Below are 18,716 nucleotides of genomic sequence, written 5' to 3'. Positions count from 1 at the left end.
AACAGTGCAAACAAAACAACACGCTGATTTAATACATGTGGAAAAAATTTCATCAGAACCAAAGCAGACAATGTGAACAGTCTCTTGAAATGTCATCAATGTGGGCATAGAGGGTGGGTACTTAAAACAAGAGCAGACACGTTATTTAATGGAAGGCGTGTTTAACGCTTTAATTTGAAACCTAATTTTTGCATTTTGTAGTATCTTTTTTTTTTTTTTTGCCATACATGTCATTCCCATGATACATAGTGCCCTCTCTGTGAGCGTGAGGCCTGGACAGGCCAATTTGTTCCGGCTGTGCCCTGTTCCCGTTGCCATGGAGATGACGTAATGCTGCAGCACCGGTTGGAACCGCGCAGCCGCGGACTGATACACCGAGTGAGGGGGCTTAACCACATCCACAGGTCCCTTCCGCCGCCATTCTGTCCGACTGTCGCTGGAACCAACAGGGCCGAGACCGAGCAGACAGCAGCTAAAACCAGAGTCCATTTCCCCTCTAACGCACTCCCCACACCGCAGCGACAACATGCGTGAGATTGTGCATCTCCAGGCCGGCCAGTGCGGGAACCAGATTGGAGCAAAGGTATTGAAAAAAAAAAAAAATGGCGCTTATTAGCTTTCCGGCTATAACCGGATTTTTATATAGCTTTAAGCTAGTTTTAGCACTTTCCTACACGACGGCCTGCGCCGAACAGCACTGGAAGCTGTAAGTAGGTCAGTGTTGGGAAGTGTGGCGCAAAAGCATCCCTCAGGATGGGCGGTGGCGAGCCGAGACATCCCGACTGTTGCTGCCGAGCCAAGAGGAACCGAGCGACGGTTGGACGGTGCCTGCAGGGTTCGGTTCATTATGTGAATGAGCAAGATTTAAAACGTTTCCCCTGGAGATTTAATAATAAAGAGCCAGTGCTCGTGTACGTGCGCGCCCGTCTCCTCAGCAAGGGGTGTGGCTCAGACACCGAATGCACTGGAACACGTTTGATCACAATGATTGGAAAATGTTACTGTTTATTATCACTTGTGTGTTGATGTGATCAGTGTGAGTGGAAGCAGCATGTTCAGGTATGATTTTTTTTTTTCTTCTATTTTTGTGTCTAATCTGATTCACTGATCTGTTTATAGTTCTGGGAGGTGATCAGTGATGAGCACGGCATCGACCCAACCGGAACCTATCATGGCGACAGTGATCTGCAGCTGGACAGAATCAATGTCTACTACAACGAGGCCTCAGGTGTGGACCTCACACACACGCCGTCAGTGTAAGGTCGACTGTCTCTTCTAATCGGTCAAATTTACACTTCACCTTTTGCGTTCCAGGTGGAAAGTATGTGCCGAGGGCCATCTTGGTGGATCTGGAGCCAGGCACAATGGACTCGGTTCGCTCTGGCCCCTTCGGACAGATCTTCAGACCAGACAACTTTGTCTTTGGTATATAATTAGATACGCGTACTTATTGAAATACAATGTTTGTTTGGGCAAATGTAGGAATTCATAGACATTCTGTTGCTCAGGTGATCATCCCTAACCCTTTAAATTACAGGTCAGAGTGGAGCGGGTAACAACTGGGCAAAGGGCCACTACACAGAGGGAGCCGAGTTGGTGGACTCCGTCCTAGACGTTGTGAGGAAGGAGGCTGAGAGCTGTGACTGCCTTCAGGGTTTCCAGCTCACACACTCCCTGGGTGGAGGTACCGGCTCCGGCATGGGAACTCTGCTCATCAGCAAGATCCGCGAGGAGTACCCTGATCGTATCATGAACACCTTCAGTGTGGTGCCCTCTCCTAAGGTACGCTGTTTGGTCTCGCTGGTTCTCAGTTTTAAATGTTTGGCTCTATATTTCCTTGAACTCCGCTTGGCTTGTGCTCAGGTGTCGGACACTGTGGTGGAGCCGTACAACGCCACCCTCTCCGTCCACCAGCTGGTTGAGAACACAGATGAAACCTATTGTATCGACAACGAAGCTCTGTATGACATCTGCTTCCGCACCCTCAAACTCACCACGCCCACTTACGGAGACCTCAACCATCTGGTCTCTGCCACCATGAGCGGGGTGACGACGTGCCTGCGCTTCCCCGGCCAGCTTAACGCCGACCTCCGCAAACTGGCCGTCAACATGGTTCCCTTCCCCCGTCTGCACTTCTTCATGCCTGGCTTCGCGCCGCTCACCAGCAGAGGCAGCCAGCAGTACAGGGCTCTCTCCGTGCCGGAGCTCACGCAGCAGATGTTTGATGCCAAGAACATGATGGCTGCCTGCGACCCGCGCCACGGCCGCTACCTGACGGTGGCCGCCGTGTTCCGAGGCCGCATGTCCATGAAGGAGGTCGACGAGCAGATGCTGAACGTGCAGAACAAAAACAGCAGCTACTTTGTGGAGTGGATCCCCAACAACGTCAAGACGGCTGTGTGCGACATCCCGCCCCGTGGGCTCAAGATGGCCGCCACTTTCATTGGAAACAGCACGGCTATCCAGGAGCTGTTCAAACGCATCTCCGAGCAGTTCACCGCCATGTTCCGCCGCAAGGCCTTCCTCCACTGGTACACCGGCGAGGGTATGGACGAGATGGAGTTCACCGAGGCGGAGAGCAACATGAACGACCTGGTGTCCGAGTACCAGCAGTACCAAGACGCCACAGCCGAAGAGGGAGAGTTCGAGGAGGAGGGCGAGGAGGAAGTTGCCTAACGCTAACATCACTCATCTATTTTTTTCGTCTACACTCATCCGTTCATTTTCTTCAGCCCTACTTTCTCCTTTTTGGTGTTGTTCTTCCCCAGTTCCTTTTTCTCTCCACCTCCATTCCATTTTCTTCCAGAGTAGGACTCACGTACTGAACTCATCGTTTTCAGAGCCCATGTAGGTGTAGCTAACTCGGTTGTGATTGTGGTATTTTCGTCAGTAACTTTCAGTTCATCACCATCACTGTTCCACACCTGGACCAGCTTCACTACACATCAAATTTGGCATTAATTGAAATAAAGGTTATTGAAAAATGCTCTTTGCTTTCTGTGTAAATCAGTTCAGTACTTTCTGACACTAGCTTTGTTTCAAAACAGAAGTTGTCTTCAGCATTCATTCAACTGGGATGACACAGATGAAGCTGGCCAAAATGGAGACCTGCAGTTCTCCTCAACACCACAAGAGGGCAGCATTAACAGCTCAGGGACTCAGCAGGATGAAATTGGCCTTTTTTAATTTCCAGCCATGAGATTTGAGGCCCATGCTGCTTTCTAATAATTTATTAGGAAGATATGTGCAATGTAAAAGTCTCTTATCTTTTAACTGTTTGTAACCGAACATGAGCATCCATCATAAATCGAGTCATAGATTTTTCAGTCTTTAATATTGAGGGATTAAAAAAAATTAGATGGCTCGGTTAAACTTGAGATGATTTGTATTTGGAACAGGTTTTCCAAAATTATGACGCTCGGAGCCGAAATGAGAAGAGTGCAAATTTAGGAGAAGTGTTTATCACCGAGTTTAGAGGTTGTCTCATCACATGCACGTCATTTACACATTGACAAGAACACATTGACAGAAAGCAGGAAGTGTTCAGCCACTCCAGCGCTGACTTAGCAGACTGCTGCTGTCATCTCTGATCATCAGAGCTGTGTCAGCCACCGTACCTGCTGACTCCTCCAGGACAAACACATGGAAACAGTCACATTTAGACAGGATGGGCTCCAGATTGAAGTAAGTTCTTTTAAAATGCAGTTTATTGACCTCCATCATCATCTCCACGCTGTTTGTCACTCAGCTCTTGTGGTTTTAGTACTTCCTCTCAGAACTGCACAGGAAGTTTCCTGCAGCAGCTCTGCCGTCTATTATATGCTGCTTTTACTCTCAGCAGGACTTGTTCTTCTCACAGGGTAAAAGTATCTAATCATTTTAGAAATGTAATACGCTGACACATCTGTCTGTAGAATTTACTTCCTGTCTTTGGTAAATGTCCTCGCTTTATCAACTGTTTTATCGTGAGCCCTGATCAGAAACTTGTGCACAGCAGGTCAGGCTCTGAGTCATGAGCAGCAGTTTGTTTCTGCATTAATGAGATGGTGCTCGAGTAATCTCATGTGAACGATGTGAAATGTCTTTCCTGTCAGACAAAACCCCGAGCGAACGTTCAACTGGTTCTTTGAAGCAACATGTCCTGTAGCCAGAGACAAAGGTGAGGCCTTTCTACGCTTTCTCTGCAGCACCTGAACGTGCTCTAAACCGTCGAGTGTGTTTGACCTGTGGAGCTCTGCATCAGCTCTCACAGAGAAATTTAGACTCTTTGGAAAGATGCAGTGGCACCTATTGAACTTTATTCTTGGACACATTCGTTAAAAAAACTGCACAATTAAAAACAATATTAAAGACTAATCTTTGTTAGTAGCTTTTGATTCAAGTGCGACACATTGATTTGACCTATAATCTGTTTTACGCAAAGGTTGAAATGAGCTTTTCTACGACCGATGCCGATTGTTAGAAACACCATCCATCCATTATCTTCACCCGCTTCTTCCTTTTTGGGTCGCGGGGGTCACTGGTGCCCATGTCCAGCAGTCACTGTGCGAGAAGGGGGGGACACCCTGGACAGGTCTCCAGTCCATCACAGAGAGACAAATGAGACAAACATTCACTCTCTCACTCACACCTAGAGTTACCAATCAGTCTATACATGTTTTTGGTCTGTGGGAGGAAACCGGAGTGCACGGAGAAAACCCACGCATGCACGGAGAGAACATGCAAACTCCACCCAGAAAGGCCCCCAGCAGGGATTCGATTTGACGACCTCAGTGAGAAGCGGCAGCTCTACCAACTGAGCCACCACCACAATTGTATTTTTTCCTCTGGCCAATGTGTGTTCTAAAATTAATTCTTCATCTTAACTCCTCATACATATATGCAACAACCACTTCAGTTCAGTTTATTTTATATAACGCCAAGTCACAACAGAAGTCATCTCAGTGCACTGAACAGAAACATTCACATACATAAAAAGCCAATCAGTAAAGTTCTCTATCTAAGGACGCCCACAGACGTGTCAAATCTTCACTTTGTCACAGTCCTTCATCCTGAGCAAGCACAAATGAGACAGTGGAAAGGAAAAACTCCCTTTTAACAGGAAGAAACCTTCAGCAGAACCAGGCTCAGGATGAGCAGCCATCTGCTTCAACAAGCTGCGGATTTAAAAATAATTAATAATAAAGTGTACTCACTTCAAATATTTGAAACTGTGCTGTGAGCTGGATGTAGCAGCTGCTGCATCTTCATTGGTAAATGAATGAACATGGTCAGCATGGCCGACTGCTGATTTTATTAATCAGGCCAATACTACTTTATTTACAAGAAATGCTCTTGGCTGTCTTTATTTTATTTCTCACCGCTTTTATTTGACTCGGTTTGATTTGATTACTTTTGTTTGTGAACAAAATGACCAGCAATAGTTTTCTGTCTCCGTCTCTTCGCGGGGCCCTTGCTTGATGACACCATGTTGCATAAACTGTGTGCGCACACAGACTGCACATAAATAACCACACTGATCTGACCAGTATTTGAAACTAGCCATGAAATATTAAAACGTGCAGGTTAAAAAGTATATTTTACTGTTTGAATCTGTTTGTTTGTGCTGAGCTGATCTCATCCTTCCTGTCACATGATGATAAAAACCACAGACCGCCTCGGCACACATGATCTGAACAAGTGGAGGAGTTAAATATCAAACACTCAAAATAATTTAAAGTAACGTCACTTAAGACATATATTTTTAATCCCTTTTGTTTACTTCCTGTGAATAACCTTTAAATGTTTCACTGATGCTTTTGTGTCAACCTGTTCATTCTCTTTGTTCTAAAATCTCAGATCCTGGCGTGACGTTCCAGTTTCCAGAGGACTTCAGCGATGAGGTAGCTACTGGTGCTCCTGGAAACAGCTTTGACTTTAAAACCAACCAGATAAAATTCAACCCAAAGTGCTTCACAAAGATAAAAGGATACATTTAACATGCAGATCATCTTTCAGTGTTTTGGACTAAGATCATATGTTGAGAAACGTAGCTGTTTGGGTCAATCTTGATAATAACATGATCTCATGCAGCATCTCGTGTGAGCTGTTTGCCTTTAGAGTATGTTTTGTCCATTTACTACCAATTATGGTGGCTCCTAAATTAACCTGTCGTAGATGAACAGTCAATAATTACGTCATAAAAGTTTCATTGAAGTCCATCCAGTGGTTTATGAGAAATTTTGCTAACAAACAGGTTGATTTTAAGAGATTTTCCAAGGTTTTGAGCAACTGTGTCGCACGTGTTTCACTCAAAGTATGTGTTTGGGACGATGCTACACCAAACAGATTATCTGTGAAAATGCTTGAAATGTGGCCATTTTTGTGTTATCTATGTTACGTTGGCTGTGACATCCATCTTGAATTGAGTTGCCTCCAAACGTTCATCAGTTGTACATCATGAATGATTTTTGAAAGTTTTATTAAGATTCAGTCGGTAATATGCTAACAGACACAGATGGCATGATTTAATTTCGTTGGATTTTTTTCTACCTGGATTATTGAGCATGAGCTTTGATGTTTTTGAACCACTTTGGCTATAGTTGCCTCAGAGGAGATGACAGGGGAGAAGGCGGGCCCCAGAAACCATCTTGTCACCAGCAAACTGGTTGGTCCACTATGTGAGTGAGCAGCATGTGGGACTGAGTTTGCTGTGGCTCCTCGGACTGATGAAGTCCTTTGGATTTTTTTTTTTTGGCTGCTCCCTTCTTCAGGGGTCTAAGCCGCACAAAGTCTTGGCAAATTATTTTAACACCTGATGCCCTTCCTGATGCAACCACAGACCACCAAGCTACCACAGCCCTCTGTGTGGAGCAGAGAGCAGCTATCTAGGGCATCCGGGGGAGCAGATGGTGGGGGTTAAGGGACTTGCTCAAGAGCCCAGAGTGGGGTAAATGAGGGTGGAGGCAGGTGTGGGTGTTTCACCTTTCCCACCCATATTTTGATCTTGTCAGTACCGGGAATTGAGCTGGCGACCTTCCGATCACAGGCTCACCTTCTCTAACCTCTGTGCCACCACTCCCTGATGAAGTCCTTTGGATGAAGGACGAAACGTTTCAACAAAAAAAAGATCCAGATGACCTGACTGAACTTTGTTGGATTTTTTACCTGGATTATTGAGCATGAACTTTGAAGTTAATGGTATAGTTTTAAACACATACACACACAACTATCACATCCCAACATTAGTTCTCAAAATCATATTTAAAAATAAAATAAAAACCTGCAGAGACAAAGTTATCACAGGTATTTGCAACTGTGGTTGAATAACGTCACATCGGATGAATGATGTATTAAATCTAACAAAGTTAAGTCAGGTCTTCTGGACAGACTAAAAAAAAAAAAACTTGGTGAAACGTTTCGCCTTTAATCCAAAATTCTTTGTTTAGTCTGAGGAGCTGCAGTAAACTCAGTCTTATAAATAGCCCCTTATCATAGTCGATAAACCAGTTTGTTATTGACATCCAGAACTAGCTGTTCACATGATAAAGGAGGACCATCAGCGTAATAACTGATCGTTAGTTGATGGCCACTTGCTATTCACAGGGAGCAGAGTGATACTAACAATAACAGCATTGTAAGAGGGGGACCTGACTTTCTTAGATTTTTCTTCCCAGATTACTGAGCATGCATCAGGATGAACTGTATTACAGTATTTTATGTGGGAGCTCATTGGGTTAATGGTGTTGATGGTTTGGGTCTCACTCAAACTTTATGTTTAATCAGCAATTTTCACCTTTTATTTTGCTCACATGTATTTCCACCTTGTTTTCCAGGAGTCCAGCCAAACGTTGCTCAGGTTCTGCTTCCCGTATGACGTACAAAGGTGAGTGGGAAATGATCAAATAGTAGCTACAGTATCCATTTATATATATATATATATATATATATATATATATACGTTCACTGTTCAATGCACTCGTGTGCTCAGGGCGAGGGATGGATTCATCGTGCAGAACTTCACTTTCGTCCTCACCGACCTTGAGGGATGCCAGCAGTTCGGCTTCTGTCGTCTCACCAGCAGCACTCACAGCTGCCTTTGCATCCTCAGGTAGCGTTCTCATCTCGCACGTCACATTTGCAGCATCTTTCATAACGAACCCGACTTCTTTCTGTTGGATACAGCTATCTTCCATGGTTCGAAGTATTTTACAAACTTCTCAACAACTTGGCTGATTACCTCGCCAAAGCGCAGGTGAGGACTGAACTTGACAAACCGCTAAGGTCCGTCGGAGCATCCCAACGTGAACGTTTTGTCTCGAACAGGTTAATGAGACGAAAGCGCTCCTGGCTGCGCTCTACAAACAGTCCACACCTCTGGCTGATGGGTCCGTCACTCTGCAGATGGTAATTCCCTCAATTATCCAGTCCCATCCAGGAGAAACAGTTGACTTTGTGTTGTTCTGTCAGTGGTATTGCGTGTTGTGTGTTTTTTTTTCTGAGGGAGAGCAGATTTTGATCGGTACAGAGTTGTCCCATTCTGTTGGACACACACAGGGACAAGAGGGGGTGAGTTCCACAGGAGTTTATGTGGTCCTGAAGCAGATATCAGCCATAAACACAAACTAACCCCTGCTGGAAAACGTCGGCTACCTGAGCTCCTCGGCTTTACGTGTGGATTCAAACCTCGTGACTCACCTGCTCTGAAGGGATCATACATGTTTATGTCAAACTTAACCCATCTCTCCTTGGCTAACTGTTATTTTAGTCTTTGCATTAATCATTAATCACCGTGAATGTTTATTGTTAATATTGTTGCTTGAACAGAAAATGTTTGTTTAATAACTCTGTGTGGCTCCAACCTGTACAGCTCAAACTTTTAATTTTGAGTTTTATTCCAAAATTAAAAATGGATCACCATCAAATGCAGCTCTGCACTGTGGAAAATATGAATTTAAAATTCAAATAGCTAAAAAAAAGTAACAAGACTTGACTGACATGGTGACTCTATTGTTTACCAGTGTAACGGTGGGATTCGCAGTTAATTTACAATGGGCTCGGGAAAACTGAACATAAACTTTGTTTCTAACAATTTAAAGAGTTTTATGTACAAGTAAAGTGTCTTTAATGGCTATTATAAAGAAAACATTGCAAACACCCTATGAGAACAGATTTTTAATATCGTGGGGATACAGTAAAATATTAAATAAATCTGTATTTGATGGTAGATTTGGTCTAAACTAGGGGTTCTCAAATTTCAGGGACCCCCTCATAACCCTCATGTTTATTAAATAATTGTCTTCAATTTGTCTCTTTAATGCAATGGAAATATTTGTGCAACATAAATACTTAAGACCTGTTCTTTAATAGAGCTAATACAGTTTTTATACTTTCAAACATGGGGTATTTTTCATTCAAGGCACAATTAACAAAACTCAATTTCAACTTCCAAAAATTACAGTTTTGAGAACATGAACAGCATCAAAAACAGCAAAAAAGAAATGTACCTATTCACATAATGAACATAAATGTTTCCAGTTTAAAAAAGTTTTCCAATGACTTCTTCAAATTATTGCAGAAAACTCTTTACATAAAACTGAACAGAATCGTAACAGCAGTAGTCAAAAAGTGGGCGGGGTCTGGGGCTCCTCCCCCAGAAAATTTTGAAAAAAGTAGATGTGATTTCCTGCATTTTGTTGTATTTTAACGGGTACAAAAAAGTTTTAACGGGTTGTTAAACATCTATATGCTTGTAAATATATATATATATATATATTTATTCATTTTAATTTTTTTTTTTTTACGGACCCACAAGCATCAACTCATGGACCCCCAAGGGTACGGGGACCCCTGTTTGAGAACCACTAGTCTAAACATCTAAGATTGGAATGAAATCTAAAATTTTTACTGCATTCGTAAAGAAACTATCCATGTTTAAACCGATGTCAAACTCTGACTTTTGTTTCATTTAATTTCTTTGGACAGATTCCATATTTCATCGCTCCAGATCCAAGAAGTCTTCCTTCCATCCCTGAAAATGTGAGCATGCTTGGTTGCACTAGCTTTAGAATTTTTTATTTTATTTTTTCCACTTTTAACATTTTGGATGAAACAAGCTAATCTTTGTGCGTTTGCTGGTTTTCCAGAGGAACCTAACGGAGATGATTGTAGCAGTAGATGTTGGGAACCTCCTTCAGCTTTATGCCAGCATGCTGTTCGAGAGACGCATCCTCATCTTTGCCAGCAAGCTGAGCACTGTAAGAAACTAATTTTGGTTTGCTATCTTTTTAGTTTCATATTTATACCTGGGTGCAGAAGTGTATTTATATATTAGAACCTTTATCAACCGAGACTTATATTTGGCATGTCCGTTTTCTTATTTTTGCAAGGCTTGTATGAATTCATCGTTCACAGAATGAAGCTGTAAAAAACAGACGTCATCAGATGTCTGCCATGTGTGTGTGTTGTGTTAAAAACTGTTCTCTGTTTGTGTAGCTGACATCTTGCGTGCATGCGTTCAGTGCTGTGTTGTACCCCATGTACTGGCAACACATCTTCATACCTGTCCTGCCTCCACACCTGCTGGACTACTGCTGGTGAGGTCCAATCAATAATCAATCAGTCTTCCATCTAAACTTATCTTAGTCTTCTGAAATGGTGCTTTCTCCTTTTTTCCTTGTGGTCACAGTGCTCCAATGCCTTATCTAATTGGAGTCCACACAAGTCTCTCTGAGGTAAAACGCCCTCGTATCCCACCTGTTGCATGAATTCATCAGGTTTGTCTGAATATGTTGACAACTGATGGATCTGTGTCTGTCAACTAGAGGGTGAGGAGTCGTGGCTTGGAGGAAGTGGTTATTCTTAATGTGGACACAAATACACTCGAAACTCCATTTGATGACCTTAAAAGGATACCTTCAGACGTGGTAAAGATATATTATTTGTTTCATAAGCTGCATCCGTTGAAAGATAAAGTTCCGCTGATTTGAATAATAAGTTAAACCCGATACTTGTTTAATAAATTTTTTTCCCCACTAAAGATTCCTCCACAACCCGGGGGGTTGAGGTGTAGTAGAGGAGTTTAGGTATTTGGGTGTTTTGTACGAGTGATGTTAGGATGGGGGTGGGAGATGGACCGACGGATTGCAACCTCATCCTCAATAATGAGGGCGTTGCTTCAGTCAGTCACAGTGAAGAAAGAGCTGAGCCGAAATGCAAAGCTCTTGATTTACTGCTCTGTCTACGTTCTAACCCTCACCTATGGCCGTGAAGTTTGGATCATGACTGAAAGAATGAAATCCCGTTCAGTCTATTTTGTATCAACGATGAAATTGTAATTATTTGTCCAGACGTCCAGACTGAAGGTTTGCTTGAAGCGTCAGGCGGTGTCACCTGGCTGCGGTGTGTCCTGGGCTTTCCTGAAAGCTCAGGCTCTGCTGTTTGGAGGATACAGGGATGCTCTGCAGTGCAACAAGGTCTGTCATTCATTGAATATTCAGTGTAAATATAATAAATGTGCGTACAAATTTAAAGCGATTTTGTTTCTGCTGTTGCTGTGCCCATTTCTCAAAGGATAAACAACTGTCTTTACAGGAGGGTGAAATACAATTTTATGAAGAACTTTTTCTTAATCACAAATCTCCCAGCATGAAGCAGTTCCTGCAAAGCGCCGTTCATTTGCAGTTCTTCAAACAGGTAACAGCGCCCTCTGCTGGACACATGTGGCACTGCAGCTGTGGTCATCTTTCAACAAGAAAAACGTTGAAATTGGGTGAAATGTTACAGCTGGTTAATAATAATATTTCTGGACTCTTTTTTTTTTAAAGATTGTCAAAATGACTGTTTTGATTTTGCTTGTGTTTTTTCTGCTTTAGTTCATTGATGGTCGTCTGGATATTCTGAACAACGGAAAGGAACCAGATGATCTATTTGAGGAAGAGATAATAAAATGTGAAACAAGTGGTGTGTATTTGTTTGTACTTGTATGGGGTGCCGTTTGTAACGTTACACAGTCAAAATTTAACAGCAAGTATTTTGGTTTACCCTTTCATAAGAAAAAAACGTTTTTTTTCAAAGTCATATTTTTACCATGTTATTCATACACTTATAAATGGCATAGTTCCAAACTAGATATTTAATTTCCAAGTTAAATATAATAATAATGTGTTATGTGTTATCATTGTATGCTCCCATTTAACTGCATTTAACCCATCCACCCCCAGGTGGAGCAGTGGAAAGCTACTGAGGGTGACTGGGGTGTCCTGCTCAGATGCACCACGAGATGTGCAATGACTGGGGATCAAGCCTGGGACTTTAGGGTCCCAGGTCAGCTGCCCTGCCCCTACCCCATCTCTGCCCCCATATTTAGTTTACAAACTAAATACTTAACTTGCAAGTTAAATATTTAGTTAGCAAACTAAATATTTAGCTCCACACTAAATATATAGTTTACAAACTAAATGTTTATGTCCAAGCTAAATGTTTAATTTACAAACTAAATATTTAATATTTAGTTAGTAAACTAAACATTTAGGTGTATATTAAATATTTAATATCCAAGCTAAATATTTATTTTCAAAACTAAACATTGCCAAACTCAATATTTATTGTCCAAGCAAATATGTAGTTAACAAATTAAATATTTAGTTTAGGAATTAAATGTTTAGTTTGGAAAAATAAATATTCAACTTGGAAATTAAATATTTAATTTACACCTAAATATTTAGTTCAATAATTAAATATTTAACTTGCAAGTTAAATATTTAGTTTGGAACTATGTCATTAATAAATGTGTGAATAACGTGAAAAATATGACTTTGAAAAAAAACCCTTTTTTTTTCTTATGAAAAACTTAATAAACCAAAAATATTGCTGTTAATTTTTGACTGTGTAACTTTACAAACGGCACCCCATATGCTTGTACGTGTTTTTATTGCTAATTTAACTCATGTTCTCTTATTTCTCACTCAGGAAGAAGCAAATCTTATCAGCAGTTGGTCGGTAATTTAAAGGTAAATTTATATGTGGCTGCGTGTTTTAAACCCTTTGCACTGAGAAGTCCAACATGATTGCATTTGTATGTTTGACAGAAAGGGGGCGGAGCTCTAATCCTCAACATGAAAACCAAAGCAAATATGAGAGTGAGCACAGACAGATTTAGTTTCACTGGGAGGGGTGGGATGAGTCTTGTGCTGCATTTGTGGGTTCTGTCAATAACACGTTCACCAATCCTCCCAACAGACTAAAGGCTTCACCAAGTCAGGTTTAAAAAACCTGCTGATTCACAAGGTAGGCTCACATGTGTCTGTGGGTTGACACATTTAATTGTTAGAAGTTCAGTTGTGCTTTTATGACGATCGTGTGTATATTATAGAGCCACAATGAAAATCAAATCCTTCATCGAGGTGGGTCGATGTCACATCGTCGTGCCCAGTCTGACAGCTTGCAGAACCGCCTGCCAATCACTCAACATTTTGGGAAGGTGAGATTTCACCTTTTTGGCCACCAAGTGCAAATCTCTATAAAACAAAGTGTCTGATTAAACAGTTAAAAAGACAGTAATACAGACTAATGTCATCTTCTTGTCAGTCACGACCCCGTCGGCCAACTTTCAAACGCAAAGACAAAGAAAACACAAAGGACACGGATGTTGTGTGGGAAAGGTGAGGACCACTGAGCTTTGCACTTTTAGCTTTAAACTTTTAATCTACTCTGGGATACTTTTATATTACTTGAACATTTTACTTTTTTCTTCCACTGTATGCATTTCTCATCGTCAGGCACCGAAGGGTAATTTAAAAAAATAATACTGCGGTGAGAAAAAAAATTGTGAACCAAACAGGATGAATTCAGACATTTATCAGATCGTTTCATTTAATTAAAAAAAATAATTAAAAAAAGCAGTCTTAGCATTCATAACTTCAAAAAAGTTCACGGTTTAAGGTATCAAAAAAATTACCACAGCAAGCAACGTAGATGGACATCATACATGAATGGACGACAAGAGGGTGAGATTTGTCCATGACCACTTCCAGGTAGTTTCCATAGTCCTGATAAGATGTTACAGTGTCTCTCAGCCGGTACAGCTCTGATAAGCATTCACAGAAATTCCAGGGGTGGGTGGGGGATGGACAGAGCAGAGCTTCTTTATTTACATATCCACCAGGAGCAATGTGAGATAAATTGGTCTTACAAGGCCGAGCGGGGAGGCCAGATTCAGGTAAACAACAGTTGTTTGGGCAGGCAGACTCTGGTTCCTGTCTGCCTTCAGTTCTGCTGGAACTCTTGCTGGCGACTCCAAACAGACAGATTTGTGGACATTCTGCTGGTCTGTGCTTCGTTAGCTTTTCTCCAGGGTCGAATCCATCATGCCGGCGAGTTCCAGACGTATGTGTCTGAGAGCTTGAAGCACAAATTAATCCATCACATGAGGTTGGCAGCTTTACCATGGCCGAAACTGCTGCCGACGTCTTCCTAATTTGTCGATGTCCTAGGTATCCACCGATCCAAAAAGCAGAAACCCTGTTATCATAAATCCAAGTATGTACACGTCTTATCCATGACACACCCAGCTGTGTGCGTCCGCTCAGGCATGAGGGCTCTCCAGCACCCTGTCTCTTGAAAAAAAGTTATCAATTGCATTGAGAGACCAGATGACCAGATCCATGATAATAATTTACGATTCGGAAGATGTGTAAAGGGAGGCTCCGATACGCAGGACAAAGAGCAAAAGCAGGAGGCAGACAGGAGAGGGAAGAAAGCGTCCGTCTTGTTCGAGGGCAAGTGAGAAAATTTTTTATTTGTTACAGAGGACGTTTCGCTTCTCATCTGAGGAGCTTTCTCAATTCAAAGAACAGAGAGTGTGGGGTTTGAGTTATAAAGCTGAGGTAAGCTAGAAGCATATGCAGATTGCACTATCACTCCTCACAATACAGGTTCGTTAGGGTCTTTGTTAGTTTGACTCACAGTGGAGCCACATGGATGAAATTCCTTATAGATGTGAAAATGACTGTATCCGACCTAAAGCTGCATTATGTTTTAGAAAGTTGAAATCTGAGGCCTCCTCCTCTGTTTAAAGATGGTTTCTGTCGTTTTACAGAAACAGCTTCCTTCACCCAGGGCTTAATTTGAGCTGGATCCTGCCAGAACAAGTTCCAGGAACTCTCTTATTTTGACCGGGTGCGTTCCAGCGTTGTGCCAAAAATCGATTGGCGCCGCAAGAGCGCACACGAGAGAACTCGCTTTTCCAGTTCTTCAAAATTTAACAAGATTAACACCTAAAAACAATTGTTTGTTTGCTAGAGATTATAGCAAAGGTGTGTCTCCATTTAACTTTTCATGAATAAATGCACTTTAATGGTCTAAAAAGCTTCATTTCACCTACTTGTTAAATTACAAGCCATAACCAGTGTTTGGCGGCTCTTAATCTCTTTGGCAGGCAGGTGGCATGAAGCTTTTTCTTACCATTATAGTGCATTTATTAAGGAAAAGGTAAACAGAGACACACCTTTGCTTTAATCTTGAGCAAACAACAGTTGTTTTTAGGGGGCTAATCTTGTTAAGCTTCGAAGAACTGAACCAGTGAGCGTGCGCCAATCAATTTTTAGCAGAGCAGAACTTCTTGGCACAACACCGGCATGGATCAGTTTACAAATGAAGCCCTGCTTCACCCCCCTCTCAAGCCATCTGTCTTCTCGGTCCAAAACATGAACATTTAGATCCTCAAACGAGTGTTCCTTCTCTTTGAGGTGTATACCACTGAGTCCAGTTGTTTTTGTCTTGAACTTTTTGGTACCATGTCCTGGAAGACAGAGAATCTTCACCAGCACTTAGCATTCATAGTTTGAGTCTACATGCTCAACTTTAAACTTTAAATGTGATGTGTCAGGAAATTGGTAATGAAGTTGGTTCTGGTAAGTTTTGAAGAAAGAAAATCCGCGGCTGTGGTCAGGATTCATGAGATCGAGTTAACGTATAACTCTATAACTTGATTAGCATCAGTTTGTGGGTAATTTATTCGTTGTGTGCTATGGAGAGGCACATGTCCATGTGCAGAAGAAGGCACAGTTTAGTCAGTGAGGTGTCAAAGAGGCACACACTGATCCAGAAGATCTTTGCATTATTGGAAGAAACTGTCCAAAAATAAATAAATGCTACCAGATCAATAGCACCGCGACACAGAGCGAAGACCACTGCTGCATTCGTTTAAGGTTTGACGTGTGAAACATCAGTTTTATTTAATGTTTCATTCCTAAAGGAATCAATGCTCTCACTGTTTTTATTATACATGTTTTATTATTTATTCTGTATACATATTCTGATGTGGTGAGTATTTATTAAATGTCTATTGAGGTTCGTTATGGCCAAGAAATGCTAACATGAGACTTTCCCCAAGTGAGAAAAACGCAACTTCTGTTTCAAAACGTATGTGCAAAAAGAAAAACTATTATTTCTTGGCACGGTGGCTCAGTTGGTAGAGCTGTTGCCCTTCAGAGAGAGTCGCCAGATCAAATCCCGGTCCGGGGGCCTTTCTGGGTGGAGTTTACTTGTTCTTTCCGTGCATGCGTGTGTTTTCTCCAGGTACTCCGGTTTCCTCACAGACCAAAAACATGTTAGGCTGATTGGGAACTCTAAATTGTCTCTAGGTGTGAGTGAGAGAGTGAATGTTTGTCTCTATGTGTCCCTGCGATGGACTTGTGACTTGTCCAGGGTGTCCCCTGCCTCTCACACAGTGACTGCTGGATATGGACACCAGTGACCCCCGTGACCTGAAAAGGAAGAAGCGGGTAAACGATAACGGATGGATGTTGAAATTTTAGTGACATTAACATCCGCTAATCTGTGACTGTGTTTTGTGAAATTTAGCAAAACCTAATCTAGATTACGACTTCCTGGAAAACCTTTTTATCAAATGATATTCATTCATTATTACAGTAAAAGCTTTGCATCAACTTATCTCTGTATTTACTTGGAAATACAGTATAACTAATGCTGATGTAGTTTAATGGGAATTTGCAACTTCAGTTCAACAAGACGTTAAAAACAAATCACAGCTATGACTTCATTTATCTAAATCTATGCAACACATCACTTGTTGCATAGATTTAGACGATGCAGCATAAATTAACCTTTAAATGTCATTTTACATCCGTTTTATTGGTCATACTAGTTCCGTATTTGTTTGATACCAGAGCTGTGTCCGGGCCCGCGGACGAGCCAGATTCTGAGCTCCAGAAGGATGATGAAGACGAAGACGGTGACGAGTCCCCGCGGTGTGACTCAGAGGAGATGGATCTTCTTGGGGAGATCTTTGACACACTCAGCGCACGCAGCTCCCACGATCGGGGCGTGCTGTACGGCACTCGCAGCTTGGATTTGTTTGGACCGGACAGCCACGACTTTATCACAAAGGTAAGACAAACACTCAGACACAGGTAGAAATGAAAGTCTCCTTTCTGATGAATCTGTGTCCACCAGTGCGGTCCAGCCAACCCCAGCCAGGAGAGCCTGTCTCTGTCCATCAGTGGCAGCGGCAGTCTGCACAGCTGGAATCTGGAAACCACCGAGGAGCTGTCAGATTTGACGGAGGACTCCGATTGTCTGTGGCTGGACACCAGCTTGCCAGAGGAAGAGGGGGCGGAAAATCTTCCCGTGGCACATGAAATGATGGAGGGACAGACGGAGGACAGAGAGAAACAGAAAGAAACGAATGCAGCGATAAACAGGAAGCAGGCCGAAGAAGAAACGCACAACAGAAATAACTTTCAGGAAGTGAAGTTAGAAGAAGAGAAGACACAGAAAGACCCCAGGGAGGACGGTGTAAATGAAACGACTGAAGCAAAAGAAAATGAAGGGTTGAAAGAGAAAAGGAAAGACGACAAATGTTGGAGTGAGGAGGAAGGACACGAGAGAGAAATAAACAAAATACAACAAAGTGTGACTGAGGAGGAGGAGAAGGTGACAAATGTGAAGAAGAGTAATGGACCTAAAGAGCTTTTAGACATGCGCATAAAACTGAATTCTGTGGAAGAACAAACTGCAGTCCCTCCTGAGACTCAGATCCACGCTGAGGACCTTAAACCTGCAAACAATCAGGAGCAAACGAGAGAAATTCCTCCGAAGAATGAAAAGCAAGCGGTCCAACCGACGTCCTCTCCGTCCAAAGTCACGTCTGCTGCAGCACGTTTCCAGTCTCAGGCGTCCACTCATGGTTTCCAGATAAGGTCCATACCGAAGGTTTCAGCTGAGTCTGTGTTTCGCTGCAGGGAGAAAACACAAACTCACCCGCCGGGTGAGTCGGACTCAAACAAGAGCACCGAGACACCTGAGGAGGAAGAGCTGCCCCCGCTCAAAGTGTCTGAGCTGAAGAAACGATTTGAAGCATGAAAGAATAATGCTTAAAGGTTTGCTACTGTGAGAAGATAAAACCAATACAGACATCTCTTTGCATTTCCCAAGACAAGCTGTGAGGTCATCAGCTGCTGCTGAAGATATAAAAACTGTCAATTTGGTTTAAAAAAAAAATTAAATTAAAAGACCAAAACATCTTAAACTAGAGGATCATTTTAGAGTCAAAATAACACAAACGGGAAAATGATGCATCTGTGGAATGGTTTCATTTTGCATGTCAGCAGGAAGGTCCAGGACTATCGAGTCATCACCACAGTATATACACATGAAAACAACCCATTTTTAACTGGTTAACCACCATGCTAAAGGTGATCATGGTTTTGTCCCAT

General features: G+C 42.3%; 2 protein-coding genes across 2 annotated transcripts; both read left to right on the top strand.

Moving 5' to 3' along the window:
• Window positions 1–344: 344 nt before the first annotated feature.
• Window positions 345–2,988, top strand: LOC119422322 (tubulin beta-4B chain). Its single transcript, XM_037689669.1, has 5 exons — window positions 345–583; window positions 1,120–1,228; window positions 1,315–1,425; window positions 1,538–1,782; window positions 1,864–2,988. The coding sequence occupies exons 1-5, from the start codon at window positions 527–529 to the stop codon at window positions 2,674–2,676; spliced, it is 1,335 nt and encodes a 444-aa protein (XP_037545597.1). The 5' UTR covers window positions 345–526; the 3' UTR covers window positions 2,677–2,988.
• Window positions 2,989–3,616: 628 nt separating this feature from the next.
• dennd1c (DENN domain containing 1C) lies at window positions 3,617–18,390 on the top strand. The gene is made up of 23 exons (XM_037690180.1): window positions 3,617–3,684; window positions 4,095–4,159; window positions 5,839–5,882; window positions 7,815–7,864; window positions 7,970–8,089; window positions 8,164–8,233; window positions 8,305–8,385; window positions 8,482–8,547; window positions 9,964–10,017; window positions 10,125–10,235; window positions 10,474–10,574; window positions 10,667–10,712; window positions 10,803–10,904; window positions 11,328–11,453; window positions 11,572–11,673; window positions 11,853–11,940; window positions 12,949–12,989; window positions 13,068–13,118; window positions 13,219–13,266; window positions 13,352–13,459; window positions 13,567–13,640; window positions 17,169–17,388; window positions 17,455–18,390. Exons 1-23 carry the CDS (start codon window positions 3,668–3,670, stop codon window positions 18,361–18,363), a joined length of 2,694 nt encoding a protein of 897 aa, XP_037546108.1. The 5' UTR covers window positions 3,617–3,667; the 3' UTR covers window positions 18,364–18,390.
• The last annotated feature ends 326 nt before the right edge of the window (window positions 18,391–18,716 follow it).

The sequence above is a fragment of the Nematolebias whitei genome, chromosome 16, assembly GCF_014905685.2.
Source record: "Nematolebias whitei isolate Nwh7 chromosome 16, NemWhi1, whole genome shotgun sequence".
Taxonomy (NCBI): Eukaryota; Metazoa; Chordata; class Actinopteri; order Cyprinodontiformes; family Rivulidae; genus Nematolebias; species Nematolebias whitei.
The sequence above is the reverse complement of the archived record's forward strand: the minus strand, read 5'-3'. Positions and strand labels throughout refer to the sequence as shown.